General features: G+C 40.2%; 1 protein-coding gene across 2 annotated transcripts in view; it reads left to right on the plus strand.

The window, feature by feature from the left end:
- Positions 1–17601, plus strand: part of LAMA2 (laminin subunit alpha 2) — a 519987-nt gene that overhangs the window by 365349 nt on the left and 137037 nt on the right. For both annotated transcript variants that reach the window (XM_080664727.1, XM_080664728.1), the window contains one exon: positions 3265–3458. In XM_080664727.1, coding sequence (XP_080520853.1) covers positions 3265–3458 — 194 coding nt within the window. The remainder of the gene's footprint in view (positions 1–3264; positions 3459–17601) is intronic.

Genomic DNA, 17601 nt, shown 5'->3' on the forward strand with positions numbered 1-17601 from the left:
ATCCTGGGTATTCAAGTGTATCACTGCCATTTTTAGTATGTTTTAGGCATTATCTCTAAAGTAACAAAGAGTAACTAATATTAACTATTGACATTATACATACATAATTTTTGCATAATTGGTAACAGTATAAAATTTTATAAAGGCCCATGGACATAGTCTAGCTCCTCTAGTTTAGTTGGGTTCCATTTTTCGTACCTATAATAGCAAAATAGATGATGTTCTACCTACTTTCAATTAACATTGTGAAGATCAAGTGTACGGAGGGTACTGCTGATGGCTTGCCTAAGCACCTACATAGAAGCTGCTTCTCCCATGGGAGGGGCTACAAGGCCTGAGAATGGACCCCACCCTCCTCCAGCGGTTCAAAGTCCTTGACTAACTAGTATGTCAAGTGCTTCTTTGACCCTAATTTTAACAAATTTTGAGATGTTATTTATGCTACAGAGCAAATATAAACAGATATTAATGTTATCATTACTCGTTTAAGAATCTTCTTTTGATATTACCAGCAATGGTTGTATTAATAATGGAAATAGTAGGTAACTAAATAAACTTGTTTTATAAATTCCAATGCAGTTTCTATAAGTTTTCAAAACATATTTGCAAATAATTCTATGTAGTTACTCTAAACACAATATCCAATACTTGCATATATATAAAACAGTGCATTTACAATTTCCATGTCAACAGAAATTAGCAGCAATTAAATAGCTTAAAGCAACACAAGATTCAAAAGATTTCCATTTGTTTTGGAGACATATACATCACTTGAATAGATATATACTTTAACATCCACCAGTGTGCTTTGGTATTCATGCTTAGTCTAATATTCATTTCATGCCCTTGTAAACTCCAGCAGGATGGTGACTGAAAGCATCCCTGCACACCCAGGAAATTATCTGCAGTAATTTATGAAAAGAAATGTTTGATAGCATAGCTACATTTATAAATTGAAGTTACCACTATCTGTGAAAGCATGTATATAGAAAAGACTGGAAGGTACACTGTAATGTCAATTATTGTCTTCAGGCAGAGTGATTACAGAAAATTTATTTCTTAATATTCATTAATGTTTAATAAATAGGAGTTGGCAGTTTATATAGCATAGATGATCAGGGTCATACACTATCAAATGTGAAAGGCTTGAATTGTTTTCGCAGTTATCCAATGTTGTTACAGCTTTACATTTATCATCTCTAACACAAATGATCAGGTTCTATTTCCCTGAAAAATTGCTTTTACTCGGCTAAATTAAACCAAAGGTCTTGGTTAAATTTTTACTATAACCTTCCAAATAAATTTTTTCCGCTTCTGAGAGATCCTTAAATCATTTAAATCACATTATGACCTGCCCAAACTCATCAGCTTAGGTCTAGAACTGCTTACATGTCTTGAGTGTCTGCAGAAGTGTAGAAAATCCTCCCATGCTCTTTCTTAGTTACTGTTATAATAAACTCTTTGAGCATTTAATCACTCTGAACCAGCATAGAATTCATTCACCTAAATTTGTTAAGAAACAATTTAAGTGGATTTATATAAATGACACTTTTATTGATCATATAGTGGAAATAAAATAACAGTTTTTACAGTAAATATATAAAAGCCTAATGTTACAGGTAATTTTCTTCTTGCTTTGCCTTTTCTAACCAGGCCAGGATAAATTAACTTTCACAATCAGCCATGCAAATTTTTACAATACCAGATCATTAAAAATGGTCCCAAATTATTTGATCAGTGTTGGTAACTTTTGGCTTCAACATCCTATTATCTCTCCACTTCCTCCCATACTTGTCTTTTGAACAAAAAATCTGACTGTTGATTACATTTAGACTAACTATGTATAATTTGTTGTCCAATCTGGGATACCTGAAGGAGAGACAAGAACTATAATTAAGACAGAAAACAGGTAATCCGGGACCATTCTGGGTAAACCAGAGCATATTGTCTTGCCAGGATCTTGTAAAGTTACCACTTCCAGTAACATAACCAAGGGTGCATCCTTAAATGAATGAATGCATGGATGAGTGGAAGAGTCATTGAATGGATTGCCTTTTGGGTTTATCCAGTTGAGTTTTCCTTGTAATTTCTCAAATAGATGTTATGTATTTTATTTTTACAACATTCGCCCACTTCCATGGACACACAATGAATAATCCATTTTGAGAAAGGAAAGAGCAATCGAATTAAATAAAAGACCTAGTTTATTGTCACTTAACTTGCTTCTTGTCACTCAATAAAATTCATGGGTTTGGCACCAGTGGAGGGGTTCTTGTCCCCTCTTCAGGGTAGAAATCAAGAGAGGAGGTTAAACAGATTCAAAAGGGAAAAGGTTTGCTGAAAACTGGGTGACAGGTAAAAGGGAGAGGGCAGGAGCTTGATGCATCAAGGCAGCACACACTGCCAGAGTACAGCTCCCCTAAGTGCTGCTGGCCTCTGGCTTACAGAGCGCTGGGTTTCTTCGTGCAGGTGCAGCATAGATCTCTCCGTTCTCCAGATTCCCGCCGTTGGCTGGCATTGACTGGCTCAGGCACAAACACATTGGTTTGGGGAATACCAAATGGGAAGCCTTCATCTTACCTAGGAGAGACTCAAGAAGAAACTGAAGGACATTCCTATTCATCTAAGAGAGTCTCAGCCTGCCTCAGGTTGAATGATTCAGTCATTTTGACATCTAAAATGCAGGAGTCTAGGCAAGGCCAGGAGTCGATATATGATTTTATTTATTTATAATTTTAAAAAACAAGACTTTAAAAAAATAGTTTATGATCTAGAATAGTGGTGGGCAAACTATATTGCACAGAACTCAGACCATTTCGTGATTCTGTATGGCACTCAAGCTAAGAAATGGTTGTTGCAAGCAAACATTTACAATCAGTTTGATGATAGGAAGCAAAATTTGAACCCTAGTTAAGTGAATTTGATACCTCAACAAGAATTCCTTTCTTTGCACTAATAGATTAGTTTTACTTAGTAATTTATTATTATAAAATAATTTGTACCAATTATTTTCATTATTATTATATCTTAAATTCTATCAACCAAAAAAAAAAAATTTTCTCTCTTCCTACATGATTTTGATTGTTGTCTCTTGACTGCCAAAGCTTAAATATTTATTATCTGGCTCTTTATAGGAAAAGTTTGCTGACCCCTGATCTATTGACTCTTGCTATCAGTTTTGTTTCATTTAAAACAACACACACAGCAGCAATTTAGAGACATGAAATCATTAATCCCCTTTACTTTGTCACTGTTTCAATCCAGGTGTGCCCCTGGCTATACTGGCAGCCCAAGCAGCCCCGGAGGCTCCTGCCAAGAATGTGAGTGTGACCCCCATGGCTCAATGCCTGTCCCCTGTGATCCGGTCACAGGGTTCTGCACGTGCCGACCTGGAGCCACGGGGCTGAAGTGTGATGGCTGCGAGCACTGGCATGCACGAGAGGGCACGGAGTGCATTTGTACGTATACTAACTTAGCTATTAGTGCTGGGGCCCTGGTTCCATTTCTGTTTCATTTCCAGTGAGAGACTTTTTTTTGCAATAGCTAGTGCTTCATTCTTTCTGACACTGTCTATAAGCCTTCTGCTGTTTGCCTGCTGTTTTTTTGTCTCCATCCTGCTGAGCCAAGACCAGCTGAGAAAATCCTCAGCATGCTTTAGTCAGCTCTTTGAAGACCTAAAACAATGTTTCTGGAGGCAGATTTTATTTTTATTTTGTTCACCTCAGAGTTGGCATTATCTTTGTGACAGATTAAAGACCTGAATTTATTAAATCTTTTAGAACCTTCCTGATTTTATAATTGGCTGGACAAACACTTTTAGCTTTGAATTACAATGGACTTTTTCTTTCCTAGCTTTTATTTATTTATTTTTATTTATTTTTTAATTTCTTTATTGATTAAGGTATTACATATGTGTCCATATTCCCCATTACCCCCCACCTCCCATTCATGCCCCCACCCCCCTGGTGTCTGTGTCCATTGATTAGGCTTATATGCATGCATATAAGTCCTTTGGTTGATCTCTCCCCCTTACCCCCACTGTCCCGTACCTTCCCTGAGGTTCTTTCCTAGCTTTTATAGAAATCCATGGGCTTACTGCTTCATAACTTTCTCTTGCACTGCAGAACCTGGAAGCATTGGCAGTGAACTTGAGTATTTTTATTCTCATGTACAATAAATGAGGAGCAGTTGGCTTGCTCTTATTTTTTTTTTCCACCTGCTTCTGGATTCAGTAAAGCCATATTGAAAGTACATCAAATATCAATAGTTATATAATTATTGGATCTTATACAAATTCTAATCTAAAATAGGTCACATAAATTTGGAGAGGGACTGTTATGTTATGGTATTCTTTTCCTTGAAGGAATTTACAGTAGCGGTCTTAATTCTTTCTAACAAAGAGAAATATAAAATATTTCAGTATCTACCTATTTTAATGTATTTATGCATGCTAATATTTCTAGTTTTAACATGTGTGTCTAACTCTTAATGGCATCTTAATTAGAATTTTTGTGTTCTAGTTATGTAAGCACTACCTCAAAAACTAAGGATGGCTTTAAAAATATGCGCACAAATAAAGGCTGGGTTTGTTTGGGAATATAGATTTTAAAATTATTTTCCTATGTATTTCAAACATCTTTAATGAAAATGTATTAAAAATAAAATAAATGTTAAGTTTTTGGGGAGAGAGATTAAATGTAATAGATATTTACATTATTATATTCAGTTCATGGTATATACATATTCACTTTTCTCAAGTATAATTGCATATTTTAATGATAATTTAAGTGGACTTCCAACATAATCTAGTTTGTTTTAATATTGTTTCCAAGTTAACTTAACATAGATTTATTTAATTAGATAATTGATAGATACTCCTAATGTAAACACTAAAGTCTTTTAATTTTAAATCATCAATTTTATTAATTATCCAGAAGTAAACCTAAAAGAAAAGGATCACATTCAATGTGAAGCAAAGAATATATTACATAACATTAAAAATATGTGAGTGATAAAATAATGGGATTATTTTCTGAACATTTATTTTAGAGGGAGTTGTCATTCTGCCCATCAATAACAATGGCTCTAATTTCTTATTCTGTTGATGATCAGTATTTTATATACATTTAAATAAATTTACAGTAAAAAAAACTCAACTCATTTTTTCCCCTGTCATATCTGTGGATTTTAAATCTACCCAGTGGCCCATATGAAAATAACAAAGTGCCAACCTTCCAATTACGAAGTTATACCAGCTTGATAATGTTCATTTGCACTATTTTTGTCCCATAGGGAAATGTATTTCCAACTGCTATACATGACATTCAGTTCAGTTGCTATGTCCAGAAAATTTTAATGTTCTTCTGGAGGGTTTTTTAAATATCTAGATACCTTTTCTAAAGTCTTTACAAGTGTTTTATAAATAAATACAATATTTCTCTTATATTTATAAAATACTTACAAAAATATTTTCACTTTATAAATGATGTATAGATTTTCCTTATTCTGCTCTTAAGTAGTGATTTCCATTTACTTCTAGGAATGTGTTATCTTTACCCCTACATTAGCTTAACTATAGGAAATGCTTCATAGAGTATCTTCAATATTTTTTCTCATTTTATAAAATTTCTCCTATTGTGGAAAAATATGCCATGATTCTAATATGTTGGCCTTTCCCAGATCTCAGTTATGGTTCTAGTTTTGAAATCTACACTAATAAGAGAGAAACATGCAAATTAACCATCACTCTGCTATACCCACCAGCCAATCAGGAGCGAGTATGCAAATTAACCCAATGAAGATGGTGGCTGCCATGGAGCTGGAGCAAGCAGGAGGCTTGGGTTGCTCCTGGCGATGGAGGAAGCCAAGTTTCCCGCCTGCCCTGGCTGGCCCTGGCCTCTGCTCAAGGCTACAAAGTTTCAATTATAGAAGATAAATAAATTTCAACAAATATGGCAGTGGCCATGGAGCTGGAGAGAGCAGGAGGCTTAGGTTGCCCCCAGCAATGGAGGAAGCCAATCTTCCCACCTACCCTGGCCAGCCCTTGCCTCTGCTCAAGGCTACAAAGTTTCAATTATAGAAGATAAATAAATCCCAACAAATATGGCAGTGGCCATGGAGCTGGTGCAAGCAGGAGGCTTGGGTTGCCCCCGGCAATGGAGGAAGCCAAGCTTCCCAACCGCCCTGGCCTGCCTTGGCCTCCACTCAAGGAGGGGCTGAGAGCCTGGGTTTCCAGGGGCAACCCAAGCTTCCAGCTGGCTCTGGCCTCCGCTCAAGGCTACAAAGTTTCAATTATAGAAGATAAATAAATCCCAGATTCTTGCTTCCAGCCGGCCTCAGCTCAAGGAGGCGCTGAAAAAGAAAAAAAGAAAAAAAGCCCCTTACCCAGGCTGGCCACATCCCCATGGGGTGAGGGTCCCCGCTGGGGAGCTTGGCCAGCCTGAAAACAGCCATTAGCCCATCACCCAGGCTGGCCAGGCACCCAAGTGGGGACCCCCACCCTGAAGGGAGTGTGGCCAGCCTGCAAACAGCCCTCAACCCCTCACTCAGGCTGGCCACAAACCATGGCCCGATCCCTGTAAACAGGCAGTTGAACATCCCTCGAGGGGTCCCAGATTGGAGAGGGTGCAGGCTGCAGGCTGGGCTGAGGGACACCCCCCCACCCCCCGTGCAGGAATTTCTTGCACTGGGCCTCTAGTGAGATAATAAGACACAGTGAGGACATAACTCTGATTTATCCTCAGTTCTCTTTGTAATACTTTTTAATATCTTTCTCTATCCATTAGCTAGATGAGAGCAAGACACCAAAGAATGGATTCACCTGGCTCATTTTACCTACAGGGCCTGTTTTACAGCATGTGACTATAGAGGAATTTTCTAAGGCCCGTGGGTAGGAGAGGATGTAGGTAGCCTGATTCAGGAAAGAAAATATCTTTGTAATAAGAGAAATGTCTTCTGAGAGAAGCCAGTTCTGAGCTTAGAGCCCATGTTACCTCAATGAAGAATAAAGATAAAATGGACTAAAAAATGAAAAATTTAAATATATATAATGCCAATATGATAGTTATGACAGAGCCTTATCCATCAGATATTGTTAAGTGAAGTCCTACCTTCTATGTAGGTGAAAAGATATAATAGCTGGTGCTCACATTCCCTTCAATGCCTTTCATTGTTTTCTAAAAGGAATAATTTGAAACAGCTCTGCAGTATGAACTTCCTTATGCAGGTAGGTGATTTCTGAATAGATATTATTCAACTTCCCAAATCAGGACTTCTTCCTAGTAAGTTAGGTTAATATAAATCCAATCTCCTCTTTCAACTCTAATTCATAATTTACATATCATTTTCTAAAATGAGAACAACTGCCTGCCTCTCTGAAATTGGAAAATGAGCAAGCTATTATTTACTTAATACTAAAGTTTGATATTGTGAAACACAAAATTTGGCTTTGTTCATGTCTTATTTTCTGCAGACTAGTAATTAACACAGAACTCACAAGATGTTTAAAATAGGTTATGAGTGGCATAGTAAAATACATTGCTCTCTTAGAGAACAGAAATTAAAATTAGTAGCTGTTGGCAAGATGTTATTCCAAAAAGAGTGCCTAAAATAGCATTTTATAAATACCAAATTGATGCTTCCTATTTTATTCATTGTATATGAAATATTAGGAATATATCAGCTTTATTATGTATAATCATCTCAAATATAATATTTAAGATGTTGTTTTGCTTTCCAATGTTGCAAAAGCAATCATGATGTGTTTTTTACCTGAAATCTAAGGTAAACCTAGCTAAATGTGGTAATGCACCTGTAAAAGCTCTGTTAAAGAGCCCTAGCTGGTTTGTCTCATGGATAGAGTGTTGGCCTGCAGACTGAAGGGTCCTGGTTTCCGATCCTGGTCAAGGGCATGTACCTTGGTTTTAGGCTCCTGGTCCTATTCAGGGCCATGTGGGAGGTAACCAATTGATGTGAGAATATGTCTCTCTCACATTGGTATTTCCCTCTGTCTCTCCCTCTCCCTTCCACTCTCTGTAAAAATCAATGGAAAAAAATATATTGGGGTGAGAATTAAAAAGAAAAAAACAAAAACAAACAACTCCGTAAAATAGCACCTTCCAGCCACTTGGTGAATCCTGAGGTCTGAAGTTTTATCCAAACTTGATACTAATCTGCAGAGATTATTATTATTAACTAGAGGCCCAGTGAACGAATTTGTGCACGGGTGGGGTCCAGCTGGCCTGGCCTCAATCAAGGCGGGTCAGGGCTGGGCCTGTGGGGAGGAGGAGATGGCGGAAGGTTGGCTGGCTGGCCCGCCCCTATTGGGCTCGATCAGGTCTGGGCTGGCTGGGGGAAGGGGCCGTGGGCAATTGGACTGCAGGCCCTGCCCCCAATTGGTGTGAGGGGTGCCAATGGGGGCCAGTGGCCTGGGGGAGGGGCCATGGGTGGTTGGCCGGCCAGCCCTTTCCCTGATGGGGTGAAGGGTGCAATCAGGTGGGGGGCGGCCAGGGGGAGGGGCTTCAGGAGGTTGGCCACCAAGCCCTGCCCCTTATTGGGGTGAGGGGTGCGATCAGGAGTGGGCCAGCTGTGGGGAGGGGCTGCAGGCCTATCATGGTGGAGTGGGCTGATTGGGGGTGAGGCTGGCTGGGAGGAAGGGAGGGGGCATTTGGCCAGGCGGCCACTCTTGATCAGGGTGGGAGTGTCCGATCAGGGGCAGGCCAGCAGGGGGAGGGGCCGTGAGGTTGGATGGCCGGCCCCACCCCCTGATCAGGCAGGTTCACTAGCCACAGTGGGCATAACAGCGACCAGTCACTCCAGTCATTATGGCCATTATGGTCACTCACTTTTTATATATATAGACAAGAGGCCCAGTACACGAAATTCGTTCACTCCGAGGGGGGTGTCCTTCCGCCCAGCCTGAGTCCTTTTGCAGTCTTGGAGCCCTCAGGGGATATCCATCAGTTGGACATCCTTAGTGCTGCCACAGAGGCGAGAGAGGCTCCTGCCACCACTGCTGCACTTGCCAGCTGTGAGCCCAGCTTCTGGCTGAGCAGCACTCCCCCTGTGGGAGCGCACTGACCACCAGGGGACAGCTCCTGCATTGAGCAGGGTCGGGCCTAAATCGGCTCTCCTACATCCCCTGAGGGGTTCCAAATTGCAAGAGTACACAGGTCAGGCTGAGGGACCCTACTGGTGCACGATCAGGGACCAGGAGGGACACGGGAGGTTGGCCAGCCGGGGAGGGACTGAGGGAGGGCTCCAGGGTGTCCGGCCCTTCTTGCTCAGTCCCACTCGGCTGGACCCCAGCAGCAAGCTAATCTACTGGTCAGAGTGTCTGCCCCCTGGTGGTCAGTGCACATCATAGCGACTAGTTGACTGGTCAACTGTCTGTCCCCTGGTGGTCAGTGCACATCATAGTGACTGGTTGACTAGTGGACTGTCTTCCCCCTGGTGGTCAGTGCATGTCATAGTGAGCAGCTGAGTGGTTAGCATATCATTAACATATTATGCTTTGATTGGTGCAACGGACGACCAGACACTTAGCATATTAGGCTTTTATTATATAGGACTAGTGGCCCGGTGCACGAAATTCGTGCAGGAGTGGGGGTTCCCTCAGCCCAGCCTACACCCTCTCTAATCGGGGACCCCTTGTGGGATGTCTGACTGCTGGTTTAGGCCCGATCCCACAAAACTAGCAGTCAGACATCCCTCTAGCAATCTGCGACCACTGGCTCCTAACCGCTCACCTGCCTGCCTGCTGGATTGCCCCTAACCCCTCTGCCTGCCTGCCTGATTGCCCCTAATTGCCTCTGCCTGCCTGATCACCTCTAACTGCCCTCCCCTGCCGGCCTGATCTCACCTCCAACTTCCCTCCCCTGCCGCCTGATCTCTCTCCCAACTGTCCTCCCCTGCCAGCCTGGTTGCACCCAACTGCCCTCCCCTGCTGGCCTGATCTCACCCCCAACAGCCCTCCCCTGCTGGCCTGATCTCACCCCCAACTGCCCTTCCCTGCCGGCCCGGTTGCCCCCAACTGCCCTCCCCTGCTGGCCTGATCTTGCCCCCAATGGCCCTCCCCTGCCAGCCTGATCTTGCCCCTAACTGCCTCTGCCTGCCTGATTGCCCCTAACTGCCCTCCCCTGCCGGCCTGATCTTGCCCCCACCTGCCCTCCCCTGCCAGCCTGATTTCCCCTAACTGCCTCTGCCTCGGCTCCATCACCATGGCTTTGTCCAGATGGAAGTTGGACATCCGGAAGATGGCCTGTTGACCTGGTCTACTTAGCATATTACCCTTTTATTAGTAAAGATAAATTATATTAGATAGGATTGCTTAAATGGGGACGGGGAGCCTTTTTCAGCAGGAGGAGATGTTCTTGGCAGACAAAAATACAAAATCCCTATATCTGGACTGATAGCCAGCCATATGCACTATACTGCCAAACCGGTCATTAAAACATTGAACCGCTTTCTTACACCTTACACCAAATAGCTATTGCCCTTAAAAGCCCTCCTCAGCCCCCACCTTAGTTTCTGACTTCGCAGTTCACCCAGATTAGGTTCTGATTAACCAGTTTCTATGCCAGTCAGCATCAGAAGCTCCACCTCGAGGCTGCAGATCAGACCTTGCTTCTCTCTCTCTCCGGGCCTCACCAGCAGCCACTGTAGCCGCTGATCAGCCCCGCCTCTCTCTCTCCCCGATAGGTCAGCAGTTCAGCCCACTTGCCAGTCCCCATTTACCAGAGCCTGCTGCGTGCGCAGCCTAGCGTTCAGTCAAGCCTTCGGTTGTTGTGGACCCTGGGTTTTTATATATTAGGATAGCCAGTTGCCACCAGTGATCTTATTACAATAATGCAGACCCTTATATATTATCACTAAACAGTGCTGTACTCTTATAATGGCAGTTATTATTCCATATATATGAGAACAGGAGCAAAATAATGGAATGTGGTTCACCATTTAAAGAAAATGGCATTTCCTATAATAAAAAATGACAAAAACCATCATCTGACCTCCAGATGCTACTTTGTGAGCTGAGCTTTGGACATGTGATCATCTTATGTCCTGGCCCCTTAAATGCCATCCTTCCTTTGTCCCCACTTAATCCCCAAGTACTAGTTCCTATTCAAAGGCCACTATGTCTACTCACTTTTTCTACAACTCTAAACCCTGGTATTGTTCAAATCCAGGCATCACAGAAGCTATAAAAGCAGCTTCTGTTGACCCTATTTGTACCTTCTCTGCATCTGTTTTGTCAGTAAAAGATGTTTTGAGTTTCTTATTGTCAACCTCCTTAGCATAGGTCTAGGCTAACAATGTAGAAGAGCAAATACTCTGAATCTAGATGATTTTCCTGGTTATTAGCAATTAGACTCAGTGGTTTGTCTAACACATTGAGAAAACTGTTCTATTAATGGACTTAAGGCATTGTGTGATTGAATTGTCATATAGAGGAGGCTGATGACAACTTCCTTTATTTTCAGTCAGAGTTTATTTTAAGAGTAAATTCCATTTTTTAATATATATTTTTTAAATATATTTTTATTAATTTCAGAGAGGGAGAGAGAGATAAAAACATCAATGATGAGAGAGAATCATTGATCAGCTGCCTCCTGCATGCCCCACACTGGGAATGGAGCCCACAACTGGGGCATATGCCCTGACCAGGAATTGAACTGTGACCTCCTAGTTCATAGGTCAATGCTCAACCACTGAGCCAAGCCTGCCAGGCAAGAGTAAACTTCATTAGATTACAATTTTCACTCTGCTAGATGAAAGAAGTTTATTGACTTCATAGAACAAAGAATTACATGATTTTAAAGTCAGAAGCAATCTTATAAGTAAGATAGTGTAATCATCTCCTTTTCTGATGTGAGGAAACATGCTGTTTGAAGGCTCTAGTTGGCGTGAAGCTTGGCAGGCCATGTACACATTGTGTGACATGACCTAATGTTTCTAAACCTCATTTAATAATCTGTAAAATGGAAATAAATTACTACATACATGTATGTGAAGTATCCAAGCATAATAGATGCTCAAAAAATTCTAGACATTATTATCTCATGGTTATTATTTGATTACTAGAGGCCCGATGCACGAAGATTCATGCAAGAATAGGGCTTCCTTCCCTTGGCTGCCACCTTTCCGCCTTCACTCCGGCCCGGAGCCGCCTTTCCGCCTTTGCTCCGGCCAGAGCCGCCTTCTGCCTCTCACCTTGTCACATCAATTCGCATATTTCCTCCTTATTATCTGTGGGCATTGCCATCTTTGTCACAGAGTTATGGTCAATTTGCATATTCTGTCTTTATTAGATAGGATTTTTTTCAAAGGCACAATATTCTGTGCAGTCCATCAGTCTCTGATGAAATGTTTAGGTTAGACTGAATTTTGATTTTCTATAATTTATCTCTAATTCTAGATTCTTCAAGTCACTGAAAACCTCTTTTATGACTGCCTTACATTTCTCATCTCTTTAAGTTTATATTAGTAGATTCATAAATACCCTGATTGTGACTATTTTTCTCACCTTTAAAATGAAGATATTGATTGTACTTAATAAAATTGCCGTTAACATTAGATAATGATGACAAGACACAACATATTGCCTTCCATGTAGTGAATATAGAAGCTGCTTCCCCATTATTATTTATAGTATTATCAAAGTTTCTATTTTTCTGAAAACTTACACCATACTGAACCATATTGAACTTGTTTTTCATATGTATTTATGTACAGAATATTGTTTAACATAAATATTAAATAATGTTTATATAAAATTAAACCACACAAATTTATATTATACATATATTATAACTTGGTACATGAACAAATTCATCAGCCTCACCTAAAGCTTACAAAATATATTTCTCTCTATTCAAAGAAATAACAATCAATTTAAAACCATTTTTTTTTTCATTTTAAAAGCTGTTTATTTATATATAACAATAAGCTCTAAATTCATGCTAATCTAAAAGTTTCTTTTTGAAAGGGAAAAGGTAGAAATATAAATCACATTCAAAGAACTATCAGTGGCATTAATATGGAAGAGTTAAACTAAAATATGAATATTAACACAAATTTTATCTTTTGTTGGAAATGTATATTTACTCATCTTATCCCTACTTGATTAGAGCAGACAATTTATGTATCTTTGGCTAAAATTGGTTAATATGTTTGGCCTTTTCAAAAGTACTCAGTGCATCATTTCAGCTTCTTTGGATTGGATGCAGCATGTGAATTTTTTGTGACAGTAAGCCAGTACTTATTATGCATGAGGGACTCTAGTAGAAGTGTAGTATTTTGTACTAATTGCTAACAGAAATATGGGTAATATCAGCAGCATGATTTTCCCCTTACATATGCCCAGCTATAACGGTCTGAATTTAGTACTGCATTTGTTAACATTAGATACAAATTTATCCTGACACTTTTATAGGCAAAGTCTCAGAAACATTTAGTCATGTAAAATATAATCATAGTCTTGAAATATTTGCTTTTGCTCCCATGCATTTTAGGAAGGATCTCACTTTATAAATCTAATTTCTATTGCACAGGAGGAGAATGGTTTAAAGATGTTTGTTTAGGGGGGCATTAGGGGTTCCTGATTGTTAAATAGGTGTTAATTTACATTGAACAATTATTGCACCCTTATGAAAACATACTCATTTACCATAATGTGAATATTCCATGTTTCTATACACTCTTCAAATCTTCCCTATCATAGTGAATTAAATGTGGTTTTCATTTGCATCCCATTTCCAGTGTTTGTTGCCAGACATTTCAGACTTTTTGAGGGCAAATAAAAGTAGCTTGTGGTGTAAGTAAAATATTTTGTGTCAGAACAAAATAGCAAATCATTATGTAAAGGGCACATTTCTCCATGTGTTTATCTTATAACTGCACTAGACTTATCCAGAAGCTTTGAAAAAATCCTCGTGGCTGTCGTGTTCATAAGTCTTTCTGACCCCTTTGGACAGATGTTAGAATATGACTTGGAGCATATATAAAACTTACCCTTCACTGATGGAAATGTGCTTGCACTTTGTTCCCCCAAAAGCAAGTGCAGAGACCATAAGACATGGGATAATAATAGACCTTTGGACATAGAGACATAAAATGGAATGTATGAGTCCTTGAAAGAGCAATTAAATACATTTTCATTTCACAGCTGAAGATGAGAAACCAAAACAGATGGGCAGGGGGTAGAATCAATGAGAGAAAAATTACCATTCATTATGCCTCTTGGCATTCTCCTTCACCAATTTACTCTATAGTATATTACAGTAAATCAGACCTAGTTCTGCATTACAGTCCCTGATTTCTTCTTGTATGAAATAAAAACTGAGAAAACTTTTCCCTGGACAATTTTGGAACCATCAGTAAGGAGCCTCTAGCCATACATTATCAATGAGCTGACTCAATTCCTTCTTGGAAATAGGTAGGTTATAAATTATGATAAATTAGAAAATGAACTAGCAAAATATTTCTGAAGACACAGGGCCCTAAAAAGCGTGGTGAGATATTATAGTATCAAGTACCTTTCAATATCTTGAAATTGAAAAAAGAGCATTTGCTTACTTACCTCCTGGGAATATCTGCCCAAAATACATCTTCACTAGAAATTAACTGGGACTTTTAAAACAATAATGAACTTGGACTCAGTGGGAAAGGATATTTCATATTCTTCATAACTTTTAATATAATTAGGATTTGTAACTAAACTTCTTTTAGGTTTCTGTTCTGAATTTACACTCTAGATCATACATACAAAATTTGGGAAGGGGTATCAATTCTCTACACTGCCACTCCAAAATCCAATAGCTTAAAATAACACTGTATATAGCCTCAGATTCTATAGTTGGCAATTGGAGTTGGGCTCCCTTGGATAGTTCTTTTGTTGTCATGCCTGAGGAGTCCCAGATGGGAGTCCCAGATGGGCTCATTCACATGATGGGGCCTCAGCTGGAGTGGTTTGGCCTGCCTTTCTCAAGATCAAGTTGCCTCTCTTCCTCAAGGAGGCTAATCTGGGATTGTTGACAAGGCAGCAGGGAGCCAAGAATGTGGAAATAGCAAGTGCAAAACCCCTTGAAGCTGAGCCTCTGGAGCCACTGACACTGTGAGTCAGAGTGAGTCATAGAGCCAACCCAGATTCAAGGTAGACAAATAGACTCTACCTCTTAGTCAGAGGAGCAGCAAAGAAATGGTAATTTTCACTGCTCCCCAGAAATGAGCATCATCTTTATCTGTTCAGTAACCCTTCTTTGTTGTTTCTTTCTTGATAATGTTTTGTATCTCTTTGCTTCGCCTCCATCCCTCCATTCCAATAACTCTTTTCTGGGTCATAACTGAATGACCTCATGAAGATATTTTAACAGTCACCTCACTGACAGCAGTCAGTCTCTGCCTTTTAATCTCTCTAACCATGTTTTTATCCTATTCTCCTGTTGCTCACACATCTGTGTAATTCCCTATTTCCTATCATTGATCATTATGTGCTCACTTTCAGACATTTCCTATTTGGCCTCTCTCTCCCTCCTACTTTCCTTCTCTCTCCCTCAGTTCTTTTCTTCTGATTCCCTGGTGGTATTCCCCAAAATATTGTCTGCTCTTCTTTCACAATGATATTAGTAAAGAACTATTTCTTAATTGTTTACTATATGGAAGACCATTTCCTAGATGCTATGATCAAAGGTAATGAAGGTCCCTCCTCTAGTGAGGGAGAAATAATAAATAAAGCAGTAAAATGGCCGCCACACACATGAGTGTTAAGGTAACAAGACAAAGGGAATGCTGTAGGATTGGTGGGGAGAGTAATTGCAGAGTCATTACAGCCTTCCCCTCTGAGGAAGTAACCCCTGAGCACTTGACCAAGAGCCACGTAGGGGAAGATGGAGAGAGAAGTGTTCTAAGTAGAGGAGGCAGCAGGCAAGATGATGTCTTCCAAATCCTTGCTCCCTCTAGAATTGAGTGAACATCCCTAAACTTTGTCGCCTGGTCCAGTGGTTCTAAACACTGGTGGCATGATAGAATCATCTGGAATTTTTTAAAAATACAGATGCCTGGGCCTTGCCACGGACCCATCAAATCAGATTCTCTGAAGGTGAGAAGGGGATTTACCTATTTTATCAATCCTCATATCATTCTAATGTGCAGCCCAACTCAAGAACCACTGACCTACAGCAGTGCTTTTCAAACATCAGCATGCACAGATCACATGGGACTGCTTCTAAAATGTAGATTCACCAGACCCGGGGTGGGTCCAAGATGATCCATTTGTAATAAGCTCCTTGGTGATGCCAATATTGCTGACCGGCTTGCTCCTCCAAGTGTGGTGCATGAATCAGAAGTGTCAGTATTCACCTGAAAGCTTGTGAGAAAAGCACATCCTCCCTCAGAGAATCAGAAACCAGGTGATTCATTCACCTTGAATAAGAAACCCTGATGTGTGGTCTAGCCTTCTGTGAATTAAGAAGGTCTTTCAGATGATGCTGAGACCCACTTCAGTTTGAGAACCAGACCATGTCCTGGTATTTAGACCAAGTCAACTTGGTACCTAATTGTGTTCCAGGTTGTGTTTGTATAATTGTTTCATGTAGACACGTTTGTTGAGGCTTCTCAAGCACTTGCATTGACCTGAGAGTGTGAAGCCACTGCTCTCTTCCTTTCACTCACTTCCCACGCAGAGCAAATTCTCTTTCATTCTGGTTAGAAGAGGAAGAGGTGCAGCCCTCATTCCAGACTTCAGCTGCTGCCTCCAATGCCCCTTGCTTGCAAGGCCTCAGGAGCTTGCAAAGTCTCTGCAGGTGATGCTCCACAGATGCAGGTGTCACCTGCAAGGATGTCATTTATTGAAAGCCCTGCTGGGGCAGTTTAATCCCTAAGAAGGGGTAACTCACCTCGAACTGCTGTACTATCAAAAAAATCACCCTCTGTGCTGCTTCTCTTTGTTTAAAAGCTTCCGTTAATGGTTTTCTCTCCATTAGGCAGCTCAGGGGAGTGCTGTTTAGAGAGCTAATTGAATTCTTGACAGTTTTGGGCATGAGCCAAAGCTGCTCCAAATATCTATATCATCTACTATGTATTTTTCTCTCATCTAACATTTGTGTAGTTTTGATACTTCTATCTGTAGAATATAAGTTAGAAATTATAATTCTTTACATGAATATAGAATATGAATATGGCAGGTGAAGAGTAAAATAATTTTTTGGACTATGTTGAAACTGAATATGTATACTTTTAGATGCTCCAGAAGAATCAATATATTTTAATTTTAGAAATTATACTGTTTAAAAGATTAATTTTATAATGAAGAAACAATCCATTTTTTCTCTCCACCAACTCTACCACTAGGCCCGTTCCACAGCCACCACATTTGAATAGTCCCCCTTTCTAATCATTGAAAACATTATGAGCAGAACATTAGCACTCTTGATACTTATAAAATAATTTTTTCTGTCCCTTAGCAATTATTTATCTACCAGACTGAATTAGGTTTAGCATCAAAGTAGAAATTTGTGGGACTGCATCTGATCATGGGTGGTAATGTGCTGAAAGATGAAGAAAAAGGGTTGGCAAAAAAAGTAAATAGGTAAATAACTATCATTGTGA

This window comes from Plecotus auritus (assembly GCF_963455305.1).
Source record: "Plecotus auritus genome assembly, chromosome: 4".
NCBI classification, from domain to species: domain Eukaryota; kingdom Metazoa; phylum Chordata; class Mammalia; order Chiroptera; family Vespertilionidae; genus Plecotus; species Plecotus auritus.